The sequence below is a fragment of the Neovison vison genome, chromosome 4, assembly GCF_020171115.1.
Source record: "Neovison vison isolate M4711 chromosome 4, ASM_NN_V1, whole genome shotgun sequence".
In the NCBI taxonomy this organism is placed as follows: Eukaryota; Metazoa; Chordata; class Mammalia; order Carnivora; family Mustelidae; genus Neogale; species Neogale vison.
In genome coordinates, this window is record NC_058094.1 from 224,567,780 (window position 1) to 224,591,192 (window position 23,413).

The 23,413-nt window shown below is 43.1% G+C and overlaps 1 protein-coding gene across 11 annotated transcripts in view; it reads right to left on the reverse strand.

Moving 5' to 3' along the window:
• EZH2 (enhancer of zeste 2 polycomb repressive complex 2 subunit) overlaps window positions 1-23,413 on the reverse strand; it is an 89,293-nt gene that overhangs the window by 36,998 nt on the left and 28,882 nt on the right. For 4 of the 11 annotated variants that reach the window (XM_044246804.1, XM_044246807.1, XM_044246799.1 and 1 more), the window contains exons 1-2: window positions 1,572-1,653; window positions 837-965 (exon numbers count right to left, since the gene is read on the reverse strand). The exons of 1 other annotated variant lie outside the window; for it this stretch is intronic. In XM_044246804.1, coding sequence (XP_044102739.1) covers window positions 837-906 — 70 coding nt within the window. In that variant the 5' untranslated portion in view covers window positions 907-965; window positions 1,572-1,653. Of the gene's footprint in view, window positions 1-836; window positions 966-1,571; window positions 2,126-3,842; window positions 3,859-23,413 lie in introns of those variants that run through there. 6 more of the 11 variants (XM_044246798.1, XM_044246802.1, XM_044246797.1 and 3 more) reach the window with 6 other exon arrangements.

Here is a 23,413-nt window from a genome sequence, read left to right on the forward strand (position 1 = left end):
GCACTGCTTCGCTTGACCCAAAACCCTACTGATTGGTTCGATACTGTTTGTCAGCTTCTGACATTGTCTTTTTTTTTTTTTTTTTTTTTAAATAGGCTCCACACCCAGCACGGATGGAGCCCGATGCAGGGCTTGAACTCACAACCCTGAGATCAAGAGTCAGACACTTAACAGAACAAGCCATCCAGGTGCCCCAAGCTTCGGCCATTTTTTTTTTTCATTTTGCTGCCACTGTGTTTTCTGTGTCTTTTAATTATAAAACCCACAATACACTTATTGCCTTCTTTTGGAAACGGATTTAAGATCTACTGCCTTCCTTTAGAAAAATTCTATTAAAAAGGACTTCTGATCTCTCAACAGCAAATTTAAAAATTCTTAGAGAGCCTTAGAATTTAAACAAAATAATTCAAATAATAAATAACTTCCTTAGTCCATGAAAATGAATGAAAAGAAAACATTTCCTATGACATAGCTAATTCATATTAAGGGGCAGAAAAAAAAAGACAATTGTGAGTCAGAATGCCTTGCTCTAAACAGTGATCTGATGAGACCATTAAAGAGTATTTAACTTATGGGTTTTTTAATCAACAATCCTATAAAAATCTACACACCACCTACCTGGTAACTGAAAACATATGCTGAACTCTACAGCTCTCTTATAAGGAAAAACTCCTGGTGTTACCTAAGGCAACCACTAACAGTTACCCATGAAAAAGAAAGAGCAATAAAAAGATGGACATCCTGAGGTGAACGACTTCCTATCCGTAACCAACCAACATTGCAACAGCAAAAACCAGAATGCACCGATAATTACTACAGTGCGTGAGTTAACCAACCTCCCTGGTCCCGCGCAATGAGCTCACAGAAGTCAGGATGTGCACAGGTTGTATCCTTCGCTGTTTCCATTCTTGGTTTAAGATTTCCGTTCTTTCCAAAATTTTCTGACGATTGGAACTAAACATACTCTTTAAAAAAAAATGAAGGAGAGGAGAAGAGAAATTGTTCATTGTTAGAAAATTCGTAGTATCTCTAACACAGGTTAAAATCTAGTGATTTCTCAAAATTTTCAGGAGAATTCCTTCAAACACATACAGATTTTACACTAAACTGTAGTTTCCCACATTCGAATAACACAAAAGCACCACACATATTATTCTATTAAGAGTGGGCAGGGAACAGAAAATCATTCCATCCTTTCTTTGTTAACAGCTTATAAAAACAAAATCACAATGACTTTAGAAACAAAAAACCCTGAGACACATCCCTTTATATTTGGGTCCCGAATCTGCCCAAGCAACACAAAGGATACACTAAAAAGATAGTGATTTTCGAAGCACAGTGACCAGCCATTAGATCACAGTCTTTCCATTCTCAATGCTGTGCCTGGGACCATCGTCATGTTAATTAAGACAGATCAGGGCCCTGGGCTTCCCAGCCTTCATTTATCTTACTATAAATATGACCTTGGCTGAAAATGGACCCTTGCGAATTGGAACTTATCTTTTGGGGTGGGGTGGGGGTGGGGGGCGATCCTTAACCGTGGGTGCACTTCCCAGAAGAGAGAGCTGTACCTTCACTTCGTCAGCCCGCCTGAACCGCTTGAGCTGCCGCAGCCGCATGTACTCAGATTTTACACGCTTGCGCCAACAAACCGGTCCCTTCTCAGATTTCTTCCCAGTCTGGCCCATGATTACTCTAAAAGCAATGGTTTCATATTAAAATCACTAATCTAACCAGCCTGCATATGATCACCTGTGTTTCCATCCCCAGCAAACTAACAATCAACCAAACAGTCCAGGTCGCTGGTGACACGTGCGAGAGCGGTGCTCACTCGGGCCACAGGTTAGAGCCTTAGAACAGCTCGTTCGCGTGTAAGTTTTGATTGAACACAGCTTTTAAAGGATATTTTTATTGACCAAGGTTCTCCACCCCTAAAAAGCAGCCGTCTTCCAGAAACGGGATCCTGTTACAGAAACAAAGCATACCACGACAAGCTAGTTTTTAGTCTAGGAGATCCACACTGCCAGAGGGAAAAAAATGTAGACACGTTACTCTACATCTTTCATCGTTAAGTCAGCAGGTTACAGGCATAAATGAATAACATGACTGAAAAAGAGAAATCTGAAAAAGAAAAATTTACATACAGCACTACAACTAAAAAATACACAGTACAATGTACAACAAACATACAAAGGAAAGCCGTCGCCTGCACACACTTTTAACTGTGCTTCTCGCCGGAAACACCGAGAAAAGTCTGTACTTCTGCCTCCTGTGCCACCTTCACTCACATGAGGGGTTTCTCGGCTAGCAACCAAAACCACAGCAGATGCCAAGTAAATTCTCCAGTCTTACCTTCAGCTGCAGGATCTAGGAACCAATTACATTTAAAGGTAGGGAAAGCCTATAGTCCCGCAGGTGCCTAAGCCGTAACACAGAGTCCCCATTTTAAATGTAAACAAATGTCCTCTTCTAGAACATCTGCTTCTCAGAATATTAAAATCGTTACTTGTGCCCTCAAAATATTAGGACATTTCTCTGTCAGACATGCAAAGGTGCCACATCAAGGATGTTTAAATTATCTAAGAGCAAAGGATAGTTTTAAATAAAAGGGAAGGGGGAGATGGATGTTCTGGAAAGAGCTGCTGCCCAGCACAGGGGGTTGGACGGGGCCGCAGTACAGTCTCTGCACGAGAGGAGGGTAGCTGCTCCCACCACACTGCGGATGGGAGCAAAGTAAAGGAATTCAAGAGTCACTTAAGAGAAAACTTGGTGATGACTTAAATATGGGAGTGGATGATGTTCCGGCTTGAATGGCCGGTAACGGAGTAGGGCTTCATTTACCGGACCACGTAAAACCATCGAGTGCAAGGAAATCGCAAGGAGACGAGATTCAGAGAAGACAGCCTCAAGGTCCATGGGTAATTCTCGGTCAGAAAACCCAGCCACCAAGAGCCGCAAGGATTCTTCAGGCTGAAAGCGGAGCACGATAAGCACAGGATAACCCACTCCCAGGAACCCGGCCCTGAATACACAGATAAATGACACAGAACTTGCCCGTGTGGAGCTCAGGTCCCACCTACCAAGGCTGAAAAGAAGACAAGACAGTAGGAGATCTACAGGAAAATGTCCGGGGGAGGGGATGGCAGGAAAGGTGACAACTCAACCCTCAATGTCGAGCTGGACTTCCAAAGGCCAGGAAAGAACAGAAGGGACCCTAAGGTCTGAGCAGGGGACAGCTGGATATGGGGCTCTGCAGGCCAGGAGGTTCGGCTGGTAGACCCCATTAACGAAGATGGCCAAGAAACCAGCTGAAGACCCCAAATGACAAGCACTGAGGGAACGAGAAGAATGAAGAGATTTCAGAACTTGGGCTAATAAGTCTGCTGGATGAGGCCACACAGATAACTGAAAAGGTTCCAAGTGGGACCTTGCTTTTGGCAGCAAAGGAAATAATCCGGAGACCCAGATTCGGGCAGATGAACCCTATCTCTGAAGCAAAGCACAAAGTGAGGAAGACAGAAGATGGTGAGGCAGGCCAAAAAGACACCGACATCAGGGGGGAAAAGGGGGCTTTATTGAAGAAGTAACTGGTAATCGTTTGCTTTCATATCTGCTAGTTAACAGATGAGCTCAAGTAATTCTATGCAAATTATTTTCAGACATGCAGCACTCCAAAGGCCTAGGAACTAGAAGGGAAAGCCATCAGGTACAAAGGGCTTATCTTGCTTCATGAGCTCACGGACTAATCACCACGAGTCCATCTGCTGCCTCGACCAATGCCTGGTCCTCGGAGGCAGCACCCCTGCACCTGACGAAACTGGGCACAGGACCCCGGCACTAACCTGCCACCAACGTGGGATGCGGGTGGCACCCCAGCCCGTTTCTTCGAGGTGCACGGCTTCTGGGCTGGGGAACAGGCATCGTTCGTCGTTTAGCATTTCGTGGTTTCATACTAGAACCCTCCTTGTGCAAGAGTCTGGTGTCCCTTCCATGGTGTTCCTGCCACTAGTGACAACGTCTCTGATGAACTGGGTCACAACGGAACGGTTTCTCTGACCAAAGGTGTGACAATACGAGCTACAGGATCCACAACAGAACATGTAAAATTGATTCTGGAACGAACCGCTGTAAGACAGCACATATAGAAAGATTCCCATGTCCAGAAATTCCACACGCTCTCCCACGAAAGGAGTATGTGAGTGAGGGTGTGAAGCTACAGGACGATCTGGTAAACACGCACAACAGAGAGAAAATAAGAGAAATTATGGCAATTCACTCATGGGAAATTATCCAAACACAGGGATCATGACCTCCAAATAACACCTATGAAATCAAGCTAAAAGTGAGCGGACTGTTCTTTGAACACACAGGGATAGAAAGGCTGGTCGACTAAAACGTAATAAAATTTAAGGCACCACTCAGAAGAATGTTTTATGTTAACAAACCCCTCCCACTATCCTAGCATTTACAACATATTAAAATCCTATTTTCATGTTTTTCACCCCAATTCATCCTCACTGTAAGTTCTTCGGCAGCAAGAACCATTATTATTCATTTGTAAAATCTCCGAGCCTGGCTGTGTGCCTGGCAAATATGTTTTTTTCTTTTTTGAGAGAGAGAGAGAGAGAGAGAGAATGGTGCCCGTTCACACGAGGGGGAGGGGAGGGTAGATGGGGGCAGAGAAGCAGACTCCCCGCTAGGCAGAGAGCCCAATGCGGGGCTCGATCCCAGGACCCTGAGATCATGATCTGAGCCAAAGGCAGACACTTAACCGACAGAGCCACCCAGGTACCCCCGACAAATACATTTTAATATAAACAAAAACAAAACTTTCTACAAAAGTACACCAATGGTGAACTGCTCACAAAGTCTAGATGTGCCACAAGGTATGAAAAGGAAGGGTGGGGCCTCCCCTGCGTGGGCAAGGAAAGGGAGGGAAATGTACTCCACTACCAAGAAACCTCCAAGGAGAGGGGTCCCAGGGACGATTCAGACCCCATGGCCAGATGCCCTACCAATCAACAGATCCTGAATACAAAACCTGGAGCTTCTGGTATCCAGGGATAATATCAGTACCTCCCTGCTGGTTGCAAACAACCAAACACACTGACTCCCCTAGATCTGAGCCGGTTGGAGCCTCCAAGTGCCAGCCAGCCCCGTCCCCTTCCCAGCGCACGACCACCTCGAATCGGGTCTTCTGACCGCTTTCCACCATACCACAGCCCAGCAAGTATTAAGTTCCAAACATTCATGTATTAGCAGAAAGAAACCTGTATGAAAATAATGTGCCAGTAAACGGATGAGGATTGGGGCGCCTGGGTGTCTTAGTCAGTTAAATATTTGACTCTTGGTTTCGGATCAGGTCATGATCTCACAGTCGTGGGATCCAGCTCCACGTCTGGCTCTGGGCCGCAGTGTGGAGCCAGCTTCAGATTCTCTCTCTCCCCCTCTGTCCTACTCACTCTCTCTCGAATATATAAAATACTTAAAAATTAATTAATTAGGGGCACCTGGGTGGCTCAGTGGGTTAGGCCTCTGCCTTCGGCTCAGGTCATGATCTCGGGGTCCTGGGATCGAGCCCCACATCAGGTTCTCTGCTCGGCGGAGAGCCTGCTTCCCCCTTTCCCTCTGCCTGCCTCTCTGCCTACCTGTGATCTCTGTCTGTCAAATAAATAAACAAAATCTTTTTTTAAAAACATTAATTAACTAACTTTAAAAATGGATGAGGATTTGTGAATACCTCCAATTTTTATATTTCTCATTCAAAAGATTTGTTTAGTTTCATAGGTAAATTGGCACTAGTAGGATTTTTATCCAAAATGTGAAAAGGACTTCTCTTACTCAAAACAGAATACCTCTAGTCGTTAAAATAAGACTCTATCCACATACAGTAAAACCAAAACAACAGGTTTTCTTTAATTTAAAAGACAAACCAGATTATGGCAGGAACCCATCAAAACCTTCATACAATGCAGTAAAACCTTACAGAACATATACACACAGGTAAAATAATTTTAAGGAAAAGTACATCCACAGTCTATTTTATGATCAAAACAAACTCCCATAACCTGAGCAGGAGGCCCTTGTAAGCCAGCTTTGCCCAACGGAGCGGACGTGGTGTCATCTGTGTCCCCCCGCATCAGCTCGCCTTCTCCGGAAACTTGCCACCAACCTTTCTCTGAGGACAACCAGCTACCTGGCGCCTAAGCCCGCGGCTCCCTACCGACCGCCACCAGTACACACTGGATACGTGACCAGACTGGTCTGGTCACAGGCACAATCTCCTGGCTCCCTGCAGCCTGCGGACAAGAATGCTCGCTCCTCCTCACTTAGATTCCAAGCTGGATATACATTGCCCGAACGGTTGCTGGAAGCCAAGTCGCAAACATGAGACAAGAGCCTGCAAAAGGAAAATCACCCAAAGCCAAGAAACGGACTCTAATCACCTCACCGAGCCCTGAACCAGGCGTGCTTGCCAAACCCACCTCTAGAACTTCAGTTACATGAGTCAAGAAAATCCTTTTTTCCTTTTAAACCAGTTTGGATTAGGTTTCCTTGCCACACGAATACAGAGGGACTGAGATACATGCTGGTACTGGGAGTACATGTGCAACAACGTCTGAATGAAGAGATGCGTTCTGGTGACCACTTCCTCGCTGCCACATCGAGGGCATCACCAGAGGGACCAGAAACAACAGTGCGGCTCTGCTGCCCACCTGGTAAGGCGCCTCCTCCACCCTCTCAGGCCTAGACAGCCCCAGGGATGTGCCAGGACCCAAGTCTCCGCCTCTCGGGGCACCAGGACACAAAGCCCAAAGAACCAGCTTTCTTCTCTCTCAGGTCCAACCTGTGAACGGCCTTTACCTGCGGGGGCATCCCTGCCCCTCCTTCCTCAGGGACCAATGACAAGGAATTTAAAAAGTTCCCTAGGCACTTTAGTCCCTTTGATGCCTTTCTTTAAAGGTTCTTCATTCCCAAATGATTCGCTGAATCAAGGCACTAGCCATCTATTTAGTCTTGCTGAGTTTTGTTACTACTTATTTTACGGAAACTAAATAATAAACTACATATACTACTTATCCTCCCGAACTAAATTAACAGCATTGCCTCTGACTCTTTACTACCAGACTCAATAAGGTCAAATCCAAACCTAACAAAACTTCAGTAGTACGACTGCAATACTCTGGATGTCCTTCCCCAACAAAAACATCTTTCTACTTCACACTGAGCCTGCCATTAAACTGCCGACTTTGAAAAACTGCCCGTCTTCAATAGTGTTTATGTTTAAAATGCTTTAAGGTGGTGTTCGTCTCATTTAACAATTTCATTTTTTTTTTTTTAAGTTGAGCTGTGCCCAGCGTGGGGCTCGAACTCATGACCCTGAGATCAAATTTCATGTTCTACTGACTGAGCTAGCCAGCCACCCAATTTTTTTAAAAGATTTATTTATTTATTTTAGAGAGGGAGGGGGAAGAATTCTCAAGCAGTAGCCCCACCAATCACGGAGCACAGAGCAGAGAGCCCGAGGAGGGGCTCAATCCCAGGACCTTGAGATCATGACCTGAGCCAAACTCTAAAGTTGGCCCCTTAACCAACTGAGCCACCCAGGCACCCTTCATTTATTTTTCAAGTTAAAATCCATTGCTTTAATAAATTCAAAAATAAATGAACAGTGATTAACATTTGTAAATAAGAATAAAAAAAAAATAAAGAGAATTTAGAGAGGTATATAAATGTTACCCTTGGTAAGAGATAAAAATTAATTACCTGAGAAGCAGATCTTATGCCTAAGGGGAAATAAAGACAATGCGGCCTGTGAAAAGGAAGACGGAGAGTGACAGGTCCGGTGGGCCAGTCCTACTGCACTGGCCCAGGCGATCGCTCGAGTGTTAGGTCTACATGGAATCTGAGGCCGGACTATGCTCTAGCTCAGCCAAAACTGGAACCATCTGAGTACCAAGGAAGTCACAATGGTACTGTATTATAACCGGATTAACAAAATTATTATCTATGAGTCCATGATGTAAGTAAGTGATTAATAAGTAAATGGGGAGAGAAGGGACAAATCTTCCTTACAGGGAACTCCAAATAGTAATAAAATGTGTATGCTTCTCTAACCTGAGAGGTCGAGCTCAGGTCGCGTCCCCGTGAGCAGGGGCTGGACTTCCACAGCAGAGTCTGGCATGGGAAACAGTAATACCCAGCAGAGAAGCCTAGAAGGCACCACCCTCGCCCCAAATGATTATGGATAAAAGATCAGGGACAAGCCATGTTGCCGTCATGTACCCTGCAACGTGACGTGAAAAGCAGCACATTTCACCTCTGTGGAATTCTTCCCCAAAACCTCCTAACCCATAACCTCAGTCTAAGTGTGCAAACACATCAGATAAACCCGAACTGAAGGACGGGTCTACAAAACACCTGACCAATATTCCTCAAAACTACCAAGAGCTCATGAAAACAAGGAGAGCCTGAAGAATCATCACAGATCTGAGGGCCTAAGGAGACGACTAAATGCTGTGTGGCACCTGACCTGCATGCTGGGACAGAAAAAGGACATCAGTAGAAAAACTGGTAAAATCTAAACAAAATCTCTAGTTTAATTAACAGTAACATACTGATTGATGTTGGTGTCTACGTTTTAACAAATGTATTAGGGTTACAGAAATCTAAATTTATTCCAAAATAAAGTAAAAAAGGGAGAGAGAGGGGCGCCTGGGTGGCTCAGTGGGTTAAAGCCTCTGCCTTCGGCTCGGGTCATGATCCCGGGGTCCTGGGATCGAGCCCCGCATCGGGGTCTCTGCTCGGCAGGGAGCCTGCTTCCTCCTCTCTCTCTCTCTGCCTGCCTCTCTGCCTACTTGTGATCTCTGTCTGTCAAATAAATAAATAAAATCCTAAAAAAAAAAAAAGGGAGAGAGAATTAAGTTACACAACAACCCAATATAAAAACATTCACTTTTTTTTAAATTTTTTTTTAAGACTTTATTTGTCAGAGAGAGAGAGAGAAAGCAAAAGCAGGGGGAGCAGCAGGAAAAACAGGCAGAGGAAAAACAGGCTCCCCACTGAACAAAGAGCCCCATGCAGGACTCGATCCCAGGACTCTGGGATCATGACCTGAGCCAAAGGCAGATGCTTAACTGACTGAGCCACCCAGGCATCCCAAAACATTAACTTTTTTTTTTTTTAAGATTTTATTTATTTATTTGACAGACAGAGATCACAAGTAGGCAGAGAGGCAGGCAGAGAGAGAGGAGGAAGCAGGCTTCCCGCTGAGCAGAGAGCCTGATGCGGGGCTCGATCCCAGGACTCTGGGATCATGACCTGAGCCAAAGGCAGAGGCTTTAACCCACTGAGCCACCCAGGCGCCCCATTCAAAACATTAACTTTTTAAAAATGACATCCACTTTGGGGGAGCCTGGCTGGCTCCACTGGTAGAACATACGACTCCCAATCTCAGGGTTATGGTTGAGCCCCAAATTGAGTGTAGACATCAGTTACGAACAAAATCTTTGGGGTGCCTGGTGGCTCAGTGGGTTAAAGCCTCTGTCTTCAGCTCGGGTCATGATCTCAGGGTCCTGGGATCGAGCCCCGCGTCGGGCTCTCTGTTGGACAGGGAGCCTGCTTCCCCTACTCTCTCTGCCTGCCTCTCTGCCTACTTGTGATCTCTGTCAAATAAATAAATAAAATCTTTTTAAAAATTTAAAAAAAAAAAACGAAATCTTTAAATAAATAAATTTTATAAAATAAATTAATAAGATGACATCTACTTTTAAAAATGTAAACAAAAACATGTCAAGAATGTGAAAATGCGAGAGAAAATGTTAAGGTGGGGGTAGGGAACGCACTGATGATTAGAACTATTTAGAAACATAAGGTTAAGGAGTGCCTGGATGGAACAGTTGGTTAAGTGGCTCTTGGTTTCCACTCAGGTTGTGACCTCAGGGTTATGAGATCAAGGCCCAAGTCGGGTTCATACTCAGTCCTGAGTCTGCTTAAGACTCCCTTTCCCCCGCCCCTCCCCAACCCAACACATGTGCTTGCTCTCTCTAAAATAAATAAATCTTTTCTTGAAAAAGTGAAAAAGAACAGGCAATAACTAAGGCAATTGGTACTTACAAACCTTAACTTCAAACAAAATTGAGGAGAAAATTCCCACATACAATTGTACTATTTTAAAACTCAGGTAACATTACACTTGAACAATTTAAAAGGAGAAGAAAAAAAAAACTCCATAAAAGCTTTAAGATGGTGTCTACTTAAAAAGATAATGCACATTTAGGCTGCATTAATAGAAATACAGAATCTATACCAAGGAAAGTAACTGTGCCCTGATTTCACATGCAATGATCACAAGAACCAACAGGATTCCATACAACTCAAGTCTAGTTTAGCCGTGTTTAAGACGGTCAGAGAAACGTCTCTTTGCTCCAGCTGGAAAGACAGCATCAAGCACATTACACAGAAAAGAACATCTGAGTTTAGAGTCTGAACAGAGAAAAGCGTTAATCTACATTCACTCATTCAACACCTGTTTAGTGAACATCGAACACACAGAAGCTGAAGACTTAGCAGTAAATAAAACAAGACAAAAGTCTGTAACCCCAGAGAACTTAAAATCTACTTGGATGGAAATGATTGAAAACAAAGTAAAACGTTTAGTATGCAAGACAGTGCTGAGTGCTAGAAAGAAACCAAACAGGTAAGCACAGTAAGGCAGGGATGGTAAGTTCCCAAACAAAGGGACCTGTGCTGGGGGCACTCAGCACCCCGTGTGTGTTGCGAAGTCAAGGGGATACAGAGATCCCACCAACCAGCAAACCCAGTAGTAAAATATGCAGCACAATATTTTATAGTAAACCTTCCAAGACAATGGGATTAAATATCCATCCAACGTCGATCTCACCACGCCACACGATGCTCCAGTGATCAATGCAGCGTGACAGGAGGATCCGCTGGCATTAAAACTGGCAGTCAAGGACTGCTAGTGCCGCCGTTCAGGTTAACTACGGCGTCTGATTATCCTGGAGGTCAGCATGCCGTTTTATAAAATATATTTATGCAAGTAGCCATTAGCTGGGCTAGTAGGATTGAGTCAAAATAAAGAAACAGATGTATTATAAAGCTGGTCCCGCGGCTACGACGTTCTGTTACAAGCTCTCCCGCTGGACTCTCAGCTTTAACCAGAGAGCATCGTTAAGTACGTGCTACTGATGGGACCAGTGTTTACTTTGTACCTCTGCTCTGGTTTTACCGTAAGACTGTACATTTTCAGGGAACATACAAGTAAAATTAAAGTCAAGTCAACCCTCGGATTCTATTCAACACTCAAGTTTGAAAAACATATAAGGAAAAACTGGAGCCCTGAAGTAATTCAGGAACAAAGTGAGGGGGGCTCTGACTGGGTTGGCGGCAATGTGAATGAAGAAAAGAGACACCAAGAGATATTCTAAAATTAAAAGCCCAAAATTAAATCCAAAAAAAAATTAAATTAAAAATCCAGATGCACTTATATAAAGAGGGGGAAAAAAAGATCAAAAGAGGAAGAATCTGGAACTTGGGATGCAAACTGAGACGCTAATTCCTCACATGGCCATTCCTAGCACAGACCAGCAGAATGATGGGCAGTTACGGGAAACACAACATTCTTCTCAAACTCTGGTCTCAGGACCTCTTTAGTTTATCTGGGCTGTAACTATGGCTATTTAACCCCTCAGAAATTACAACCTGAAAAATTTGTGAAACATAACTCATTTAAAAATAGTAATAGCAAACCTATTACATGTTAATAGAAGTAACACATTTTAATTTAAAACTATTTTCCTTTCAAGGAAAAAGAATCAGTGAGTGGTATTGTTTTATATTTTTGCCAACTTTTTAAGTATCTGTCTTAATAGAAGACAGCTGGATCTTATCTGCTTCTGCATTCAATCTGCTCCAATATGTTGTTTTGGTTAAAGAATATGAAGAAAATCCATTTCCAAACAGGCATTTAGCTAGAAAATAGAAGAGTATTTGAACAGCCTTTTGAGGTAATTGTGGATGTCAGGCTTTGGTATTAGATCAAAACTGTTCCCTGAAAAAAGTGGCTAGATGAGCTTGCAGCTCAACCTCCTAGGTGCCTTTCCTCAGGACGACACTATGTTTCTTAAGATTAACTGCAAGGTAGAATCTGAAATAACATCAGTAAACCCTCTGAACCCTGCCCCGTTAAAATTCACTGGTCTATTCACTCTGAAGGACCCTAACCCTGTGCATAATCATTCCTCACCTGAAAAATACTGGTCCACTGGGTTATGGAGATTTTCCAAAAATTGACGTTTTCCCAAAAATCATATTTGATAAATCCACTGATCTCATCAGAAAAGTCTTTTAAGTCTTTACTGGGAAGCTGTCAAGCTCACGGCGACAGGTAGAGGTTTTCCAAAAATTCTAATTCTGGCTTGAAAGCGCAAACATTCTCATTGGCAACAATACTGTTGTTTTCCTTGAAGGACACGTTCCCTTCACAGAAAAACGTTTGCCAAATACCCATCTGAATAATCTTTGTCTGTCAACCCCTCTTTCAAGTAAAAATGTTCTCCCCGGAAACGCGGCAAGGGCAGCTTGCAGCCCCATCAGCTCAGGGCCGTTCCTAGAGGCCCAGCCCGCTCGGGCCCACGGCACAGGGCCCACGGCACAGGCCACGCGCACACGGCCTCGCGCTGCACAGAACACTTCCTCCGCAGCGTGCGCTCAGGATCACGAGGTAAGAAAATTAACAATTTTTACTACTTCATCAAGGACATTCTCTAGAACTGGTTTTTGGTGTTTTGTTTTGGGGTTTTGTTTTTTGTGTTTTGTTTTACTCCAAGTGCTACAAGGTCAATAGCTTTTACCCACCCCTGCTTCTCCACCACTGGTGCATATGTCAACACAAGGAAGGAGGAAAAGACAGTGGCAAATAACATTTTAGTGTTATGACAAAGATCACCTCACAGACCCTCTGAGGTCCTCAGGCCAGGCTTTGAGAACAGCCGCTCTAAGTACATCAAGACACCTCATGAATCACGTCATAACAATCCCTGACTTCTCATCTGCTCGCAAAGCATCTAGAATGGACAATATATTCAAATTATATATTTTAAAGACACATTTATAAGATGAAGGCCTAGAAATCACCATTCTTGCAACTAAAAAAAAAAAAAGTCCATGTGAAGAATATTTAATGAAGGATACTTTGCCCTGTGGAACTATAGACTCTGGATGGCAACAGGCCATACATCTGTGCCAAATCGAGAGACTCATGTCTAACAAAATGCATTTTCAACAAATTGCTTGTTTCCACCCATCTGTCCTACCCTTCCCCACTGTAAGAAGGTATCCCCAGTGGTCATACTCCTCTGACTGTCCAGGCTATCCAAAACCACCACATCCTATCAACCAATGCCCATTTACTCAGGCTTACCCCTACCCCCATAAAAGAAAGACAAAATAAAAATCTTGTTCCAGGAACCTTTTCCATTCCTAGAATGCCTCTATTTGTATTTAAAAGGAGGGCACCTGGGTGGTATGGGGTCCTGGGATCGAGTCCCGCAGCGGGCTCTCTGCTGAGCAGGGAGCCTGCTTCTCCATCTCTCTCTGCCTGCCTCTCTGCCTACTTGTGATCTCTGTCAAATAAATAAATAAATAAATAAATAAATAAATCTCTTTTTTAAATTAATTAATTAAAAGTTAATAATGACAAAAATAGACAAATTCACTACTGCTGGCCCCAAGCATTCCACCCAAACAACCCGCCAAACACTAGTAGAAGAAACTTCTGAAATTTTGGTTTGAAGGATCTGGAAAAGCCAGAAATGAGAGGTATTATCAACCAGAATTTATGGAGCACTCTGAAAATGCTAAATCCTGTAATGCAACAGGCATCCTGGTGCCTGAACACCAGCAGACCGCTTGTACGTGCGGCTACAGCCCAACAGGTGTCGTGAATGGAGACTGTGCTGAAGAGGCTTCAGAAAACAAACGAGCCGGTGACTGGGGATCCGAAGAAGTAAGGGGCAAAATACGGATCGTATTTGTAGCCCTGGGTTAGGCAGCACTTAAAAAGGCCAGTACTGTTAAATGGCACAGGAATTACAGTGACGGGGGCAATCTTAGCGGAGCAGAGAACATTGACTTGATTGTCACAGTGAAAGTGAGTAGACTCTGCACTAATGCATTTTCCACAGAAATAAGCTCACTCTCCTCCTTCTAGAAGAGTAAACAACTCTAGGTCCAACGTGGAGTCCACAGAGCAGCATTCCTGTGTTCATCTGAGCCACTATCAGTTTACAAAGACATGTCTTAGAAAAGAAATGGCCATCTAAATTTAAACCCACTGGAGAGGGCACCTGGCCAGCTCCATCCGGGGAGTGCACAACTCCTGATCTCGGAGCCCTGAGTTCAAGCCCCATGCTGGGCGTAGAGATTACTCTTTAAAGTTTCATAAACTTAAACTAACTGGAGAATTTAACTATCATAAATGTTGTCAAGAATTTGCTTCAACACGGGTGCTGGGGGGGTGCAGGTGGTTGAGCCTCTCTGACTCTTGGTTTTGGCTCAGGTCGTGATCTCGGGGTCGTGAGATCCAGCCCCATACGGGGCTCTGCACCGAGCACTGCGTGAGATTCGCTCTCCGTCTGCCTCTGCCCCTCTTGTTTGTGCTCTCCCTCTCTCTAAAATAAAGGAATCTTAAAAAGGAAAAAAAAAAAAAAGATTGATTTATTTGACACAGAGAGAGAGAGAGAGAGATCACGAGTAGGCAAAGAGAGAAGATGAAGCAGGCTCCCCGCTGAGCAGAAAATCTGATGCGGGACTCAATCCCAGGACTCCGAGACCATGACCCGAGCTGAAGGCAGAAGCTTAACCCAGGTGCCCCTAAAATAAGTGAATCTTTAAAGAAGAAAAAAAATAATGTCTTCAACAATTAGACAAAACAAATTAACTGACACTTGGAAATGAAAAGAAAAATTATGGCTCAGGAACTAAAACTATGATACCCAACTCATGATGCAGACAAGACGAGATTCAGATCATTCACTACTAGTTGATAGAAGCAAAAATGTAGGTAAATCTGATGCCAGATGCTCTTCCCTCCAGGAAGTCAATTTTAAATCTTATACCTCTGATAAGCCAACACAATTTAACAACACGCACTGTGCAAAATTTTAAGAGAAATTCAGTTCAGGTAAATACAAGGGCTCTTGTATCCCACTGTTCCAGCCAACAAGTACAAGAGACAGGTGACAGGAATCTGCCGTTCCCACAGCCTGTGCCACGTGCCTCTGAGGCCCTGTTTGGCCGCTCAGTGAGTCTAGTGCTCAAGGTAGGTGTTTTTCTGATAGCACTGGCCCTGAAGTGCAAACCCACAACTGTGCTCAAAAAACAAGAAAAAAAAATGATGTATTCCTCATACTAGAGGAGAGATGGGCTGGTTTGGGGCCTGGAGAGAAGTACTTATGACATGGAATCTTCCTAGAACGTTTCATGGGTAACCGTGCGGACATACTGTTGTTGCCTTGCACAGTGTCCTTATGTCCCCCAAATAAGATGCAGTTTCCTCTGTACTCTGAAGACAGAATTAAAAAAAAATGAAAAAGAAATAAGATGCAGCCCCCAATAAGTTGCGGTTTCCTCTGTACTCTGAAGAGAGAATTTAAAAAAAAGAAAAGAAAAGAGAAGACCAGACTGGGTAGTTCAAACTACTAAGTGCAAAGCAATGTCTCGGAATTTCCAGGCGCCCTATCTATAACCAGTGGCTGCTGTCAGCTAGTCTTAGCATCAGAGTTCACGTAACGGGAGGGAAAACGTCTGCAAGTGCCATTCCTTTAACGTACGGACACCAAGAGAACTCTTGGTGAGTGAGACCCTTCAGAAATTCCTCTGGCTCGTATCAGCCCTGCAGTTCATGTTCTTGCTAAAAACAGTAATAGTTCAGGGACCAGATGGAAGTAAAGAAGGTAGGGACAGTTATGAGCTATGAAGCGTTTTCATGATTTTCCTATCTGTACAGCTTATCAAGAATATAAACACACTGCTGAGGTGCTGGAAAACTTCGAACCTTCCAGTATTATTTACAGTCAGTGATATCTTTCAGTATTTGTTTTATCAAATATATTGTCTACTGAATTTTTTATTGGTAGAAGATCACTTATCACTAATACTTAAAGCCCTGGGAAAAATCTTTTTCAGCCTCTAAATACCTAAGGAAATGTATAAAGAATTCACCAACCACAAGGAAACCAGGGACAGAATCCCTGCAGTTACCGCTCTGGAATTTCCACACCAGTATGAAGGCTTTCAGGCAGGCAAAAAGCCCGCATCCCAGCACCTCCACGTGGGAAAGCAGGAGTAGGCTCCGACGCATGCCCAGCATGGGGGACTCTGAGACTCGGGCTAGCAAGGAGAGCGCGTTCGTCCGGCAGTCCAGCTTTAAACACTGTATTTCCACTAGTACAGACCGTCTCCCGACAGAGGGTAAGAAGAACATCTCACCCTTCATCTGAATAGTCCTAATGGGTGAAGACTGAGGTAACCAATACTCTGAAGACATCTTCCTTTCCAGACAATGTGAACGTCAGGTACAGCCGGCTGTTTGGTTGCGTGCTGTAAGCGGGCAACGAGTGACAAATGGTAAAGAACACTATTCTATTTCTTTAAACACAAGACTAAATTCTGTAAGAAAACTCGGAAAATAACTTTGAACTTGCCAAGCAAAAACGTGTAGAGAAAACTATTCCCATTTATACCCACACAGTCCTCTCCGAACAGTACTTCTCTTTTGATACTTCTGGGCACCAAGTGTGTGGCACCACCACCCGCGTGTCCTACAATCTGACCTTTGACACTACCTACCTGGACAGAGCATCAGACTCCACAGGCTAAGGGCTCAGTCCCACAAGACTTGTCTCACTCGACTCCAGATCCCAAAGCAAGCCCGGATGGTCCCTTGAGCTCCTCACCAGCCAGGTCCAGACTAGGCACCCACGATCCCCTTCTTGGGTTCAATTAGTTTGCCAGAACAGCTCACAGAACTCAGGAAAAGTTTCTTTACTAAATTGCGGTCTGTTACAAAAGGATGCAACTCAGGAGCAGCCAGATGGAAGAGAGGCACGGGGTGAGGTTCATGCGAAGGGCGCAGGGCTTGCAGACTCCCCGAGGCAGGACCTCTCCCAGCAGCTCCCCAGGTCCCCCAGCTGGCTCTCCCAACCCTGTCTTTCTGGGTTTCTATGGAGGCTTCATTATGTAAGCACGATTCCTTCAATCCTTGGCTGTTAGTGACTGAACTCAATGCCCAGCCCCACTCCCTCCACAGGGCTGGGGAAAAGGGAGGGTCTGAAAGTTTCAACCCTTCCAAACACATGGTGAGCTCCCCCAGCACCCAGCCCCATCTTTAGGTGCTTTCCACAAGTCATCTCATTTGCACAAACTCAGGAACTATTCAAAGGGGTGTGTTAGGAATACCAAGACACCTTTATGTGTGTCCCTTAGGAAAGTCCAAGGGTTGTAGGGGTTCTGTGCCAGAAACAGGATAAATTTATTATAAATCACAATATCCCAACATGACTGTTTACAAAGCTAGTTTAGTCAGATACATAATAGTCCTAAGAAGCTTTTAGGTACTATTATGCCTATAATGCAGAGACAAAAAAGGGGGAAAAAAATGGGCTTTTAATCAGCATTAGAGGTTTTATGGATTAATTGGTAAAAAGAATTTCAGAGAAATGCATATAACAATTCAATTAAATGCCAGCTAGGGGAGATCACAATTACCTGTGGTGATGATGTGAACTCCAGTCCAATATTTCTCAGACTCTCCAGAGGAATAGCTCTACGTGGGTAAGAGAAACCAAGACCTGAATCCCAGTATTTGAGCCAAGAAGGACCCTGTAAGGGACTTGGGTCCTACTGGCTGTGTGAACCTAGGCAAGTTACTTACCTTCAACAAGTTTCTATTTCTTTATCTTCAAAACAGAGCTCTCCTCTTTGAAGGCACATGGTAAACCCTCAAAATCACAAGGTGTTCACTTGTTCATCTGCTTCATTTTGCAATGAAGATGAAATCTACAAAAGCCACTTGCTATGGAAATAAAACTAGTTTAGCCTAGAGCCTGGGATCTCTGCAGGATATCCAGCTGCCAGTGGAAGGTGCCCTTTAACAATAGCTTCTTTACAGCCTAACTTGAGCTCTGTATTTCAGGCAAATATCCTCCACAGGCAAAATTACTTAGAGGCCAAAGTGAGGCAGCAAGTCATCATTTCCTTCCTAGCCTGTTGAAGCAACGTTTCTATCATTTAAAAGTCCCTCTTGATCACTCTAGAAGGGCATTTCCCAACCTCTTCTGACCCATAAACACTGTATGATAACATATCTCATAGTACAAATTAGGGGGTTTTTTTTAAACAATTTTGCAAATTTTGTTTGTACTATTAAATAATTTGTATATGGAAACATTTTAGATCAAGATTTTATAAATAAGAATACACTGCAGCTTATTCCATCTAATAATGATAAATCAGTATAATGGTAAAAATTTAAAGTTTATCTCAACAGAATCTTTCAAATATTCACAAGACAGATTTTTTCCCATTTAGCAAATAATATATGGTGCTTATTTTAAAATAATTAATATGCATGATTTTCAACAAGTTTCAAAAATAAAATATTTGGTTTAGAGACTCCATGTTTATTAAGCACAGGGCAGGTTCCTCAATAAACAGTTGTCAGTTCTATTATTTGTAGAAACGGGGCAGGCACTCCTGCATCTACAAATAAACTACTGTGACATTTCACTATCAGGCTCTGGCACTGAAAACATACAAAGCTCCTTTAATGATTGAAAATTTCAACTGTTTAAAGAAAAATCATCTTATTTTCTTAAATTGGGGGGATTTGTTTACAAAGCACTTCTCAGATAGCATCAAAAACCAAGGCACTGTGGCACCTGGGTGGCTCAGTGGATTAAATCCTCTGCCTTCGGCTTGGGTCATGATCCTAGGGTCCGGGGATAGCACCCCACATCTGGCTCTCTGCTCAGCGGGGAGCCTGCTTCCCCCTCTCTCTCTGCCTGCCTCTCTGCTTACTTGTGATCTCTCTCTCTCTCTCTGTGTCAAATAAATAAATAGATAAAAATCTTTAAAAACAAACAAACAAAAAAAACCAAGGCACTAAAACAGACAAAATAGACATGATGTTTTATCCTTCTGACACGTCTGTAACTAGACGTTGTGATCTGTGAATTCCGCTCACGTAAATGCAAAGTGAGGGACAAGGAGCACAGAGAGACAGCTGCAGAATTACTATCTTATTCTCCTCCCTTTTTCCCAGTTTCTCAACCTTTTTGACCTTAACCAACAGTATATGAAGGGTATAAATGAAAATTTTACAACAGTACCTGACAACAGGGAGCAAAGTTCACTGGGTGATACACAGTATAGCGCACAAAACTCACCGGGACAGAACTTCCAAGGCTCTGTTGTCGGGGCAGGGCTGCTCTTTAAATAAGTATGTACCAAGTTGTTCCTAAAGAAGCAATCTCCCAAGTATTCATGGCTGTGGGCCTAAATCCGCCTCACAAAAATTTTATTTCTATCCACTGTGTACAAAACCCTGTTCTACTTCACCATTGCACATAAGTAAAATAAAGCTTAAATGAAGGGGAGAGGAGAACACAAGAGATGCGTTGAGGTATTTCTTTCTGCGCAGGAGATAAGCGGGCTAGTTGGGTTGGGAGAGAGCAAGGGTGTTTTGAACCAAACAAGCTAAATAGTATCTGGAGATGCTGAAAATGGAAGGGAAGACATTCTGGAAAGAGGACCGAGCACAGACTTTCCATATGAAACTTCCTCAAGATTAGTAAAAAGACCAAGTTCAGTAGGAGAAAGGTATAAGAAAACTATCAGATCAGATTAATGAGGAGAGTTAAGACTGTTCTGCTGACTGCCTGGCTTCACGGATTCTCACCTGAACTGACAGCCAGTGAAAGACGGAGCTGGGCGATGGCCCGATCGCAGGCACGGCTGTCTGACAGCCAAGGGAAGCCCAGAGGCTTGCTCTCCCCACCCCCTTTATTAAAGGAGGAGGAGGAGTCATGTGTTACTTGTATAATGAAGAAAAACCAGAACTTTTTGTGAGGGTAAATTGGGTGTTGAGCAAAACAAAGAACTGAAACTCTGCAGAAATAAAATAATAGGATGAAGAAATCAAGTATCTAACCTCTTAAAACCATCTGTTTGTATAACAAAAAATTCACTTAATTATCAAAACAGGTAGCTCAAGCTTGCAATCTCACCACTTTTTACATACCAGATTCTAAGATCAAGGCTACTTTTTTGATTTACTTTAAAAGTGTCACTTGTCCTTTAATTCTAATAAATGAAAAGGTCTGAATTACCCAAAACCAAAAATATGAAGAATTACTAAATATTATTACCATGAAAACAGCATAATTTAAAAATTTCCCAAAAACAGGGGTGCCTAGGTGGCTCAGTTCAGCATCTGCCTTTGGCTTAGGTCAGGATCACACAGCACTGGGATTAAGCCCCTGGGGTCGGGGTTGGGGAGGCCTGCTCAGGGGCAAGTCTACTTACCCCTCTACCCCTGCCCCTCCAGCCCACTCATGCTCTCTCCCTCTCTCCAACAAATAAATAAAATCTTAAAAAAATAAAAATAAAAATACCCAAAACACCTAACAAAAACTTGAAAAAATAAAAATTCCAGGCCAACCACACACACACACAAATAATACTATTTGTATGAATAGTATCTTTTTCACTTTGCAGAAGCCAACACATGACATTTTGTTATACTAAGAATTAAATGGCTTGTGGAGTAAGAATAAATTCGTTTTCACACAATTTAACTAAATTTAAACAACTGTACCTCCTGCATTAACATGACTTAACTAGACCTATACACTGTCAATAATACGCAAAATCACAGCAGAAAATAAAGGAAAAAACATCTGCAAAACATATGACAGAGAATGTGTACCAAGAACATACGCAGACCTCTTACAACTCATTTAGACCAAAAAACCCAATTTTTTAAATGGGTAAAACGCCTCATCAAAAAAACGGCCAATGAAGCACGTGGATCTATATTCAACATCACTGATCCCCTAGGAAAAATGAATTTAAACCACAACGAGACACTGAACACTCATGAGCCGGCCCAAACGTAAAAGACTGGCAACACCAAGTGTGAGAGGAGACGGGAGAAACCCCCTGCAGAGCAGCACCGGCCACTATAACCCTCCGCCAAAAGCCACAAGGACGTAGGAAAACAGTTTGGCAGTTCCTCATAAAGTTCAATCATTATTCACTCTATGACCCAGCAATCCACCTACAAGGGATTTACCCACCCAAGAGAAATTAAAAGATATGTCCACAAAAGACTTACATAAATGCTCACCACAGCTTTACTGAGAGCCAAAACTCTAAACAGCCCATGTGTCCAACAGGTAAATGAATTAAAAAACAGGGTATCCATACAACGGAGTACTACTCAGAAATAAGAAGAAACTACTGAAACAAGCAACACAGATAAATCCCAAAAACACGCTGGGTGACAGAAGCCCGTCACGGAAGAATATACACTGTGTAACTGCATTCATAGGACGTTCTTGAATAAGAACAGTCCGATCCACGGCAGAGAGGAGTGACTGTGAACTCTGCAGACGTCAATGTCACACACGGACTACACGGACTGAGGTGGCCGTGACACCGACAGACGCTGATGGACGCGTCCTCAGAGCCTTCAGACCACAGTCTTCAGATGCGTGCGTCTCACTGTATAGAAGCCACATTTCAATAAAGTTGATTTTTAAACTGAAGAATTAGTACATTTCTAGAAAGCCATTTGACGATGTCTACTAAAACTTGAAACGTGCATAATCTTCAAACAGCCACGTCTCCTTACGGAAAGTTGTCCCACAAACGTTCAAAGATATGTAAGGATGTTCTACACTTTTGACAACACAGTGTCCATCACGGGGTTGGTTTACCGTGTGAGGATACACCCATAAACGGAGTAACAAGTATTCCCTTAACTAAGCAGCCTAATAGCTCAGAGTTGGGAGCAGCAAATTTTTTCTATAAAGGGCCACATCGTAAGTATGTTAGGCTTGGAAAGCTACATCCACTCTCCTCGTGTATTCTTTTTTGGGAGTTTTGTTGTTGTTTCACAACTCTAAGCAGTTCGTGGGCCCTACCAAAACAAACAAAACAAAACCCAGGCTGAGAGGGAGAGGCATGAGAGACCACAGCCTTGAAAACCAAGTGTGCCAATCCAGACCCTTGCTCTCCCACTGCCTGGCTTTTGGCCACTCTATCTCTCATTATTGCAGTAGTTATAGAAAATAAATGAGACCAATGAGCACAGTGCCAAGGACGGAGCAAGCACTAAAAAAAAGCACCTATTTTTTAATACAAAGATGTCTCTGTATTGCCCTAAAAAAACTGTTCTAGAACAAAATAACTTGATCCCATTTTTGTAAAATACATGTATAAGTGCATATTCATATAAATACATTGAAAGGTTTGAGAAAAATATACACCAAACTATTAAGGGTAGGGCATGGGATTACAGGGATCAAGAAAGCTTTCACTTTCCAAGTCTGAATTGTTTCCAGAATTTTAAACTAAATACCAATTGCTTGTATTTAATCAATAGACTTTTTTTTTTTAAGATTTTATTTATTTGACAGAGAGAGGGAACACGAGCAGAGAGACTGGGAGAAGGCAAAGCAGGCAATGCAGGGCTCAATCCCAGGACCCCGGGGTGAGGACCTGAGCGGAAGGCAGATGCTTAAGGACGGAGCCGCCCAGGTGCCCCTCGATAGACATTTCTAACATAAAGCATATGTATCACTATTTTCTTTATTTACAGGTCCTAAGCACATACTTAAACTTGAAAAATGTTTAGTTCCATTCATGAGAATGTATATTAATTCTAAAAAATCAATACTGGCACGATAACTAACAATCTTTCATTAAACAATCTGTGCTGGATATAGTTCTAAGGGTTTCACGTGTATTAATTCATTCAATCCTCAAGAACCTTATGGGAACGAATACTGTCATTATGATCACCAAGTCACAAGTAGAGGATGCAGGCGTGAAGGACAATTTGCCCAGGGCACAACCTGGCAGCTCAGAACTGGGACCCCGAAGACCACACTTAAAACTCAAATGATTCCTCCTTAGAGCACACACCATTACAGCTCTGAGAAAGAAATCTGCAGAGACATCTTTTAGTTTGTCTAGGGCATCAGACCATCCCCTCCCATAAAACTACAAATCACCTACTTTTAAATATAACTTTTTGATTGAGTCAAATAAACTCTTCCTGGGACCAACATGTCGTTAATCAACCACACCAGCAGAGAACACGGAG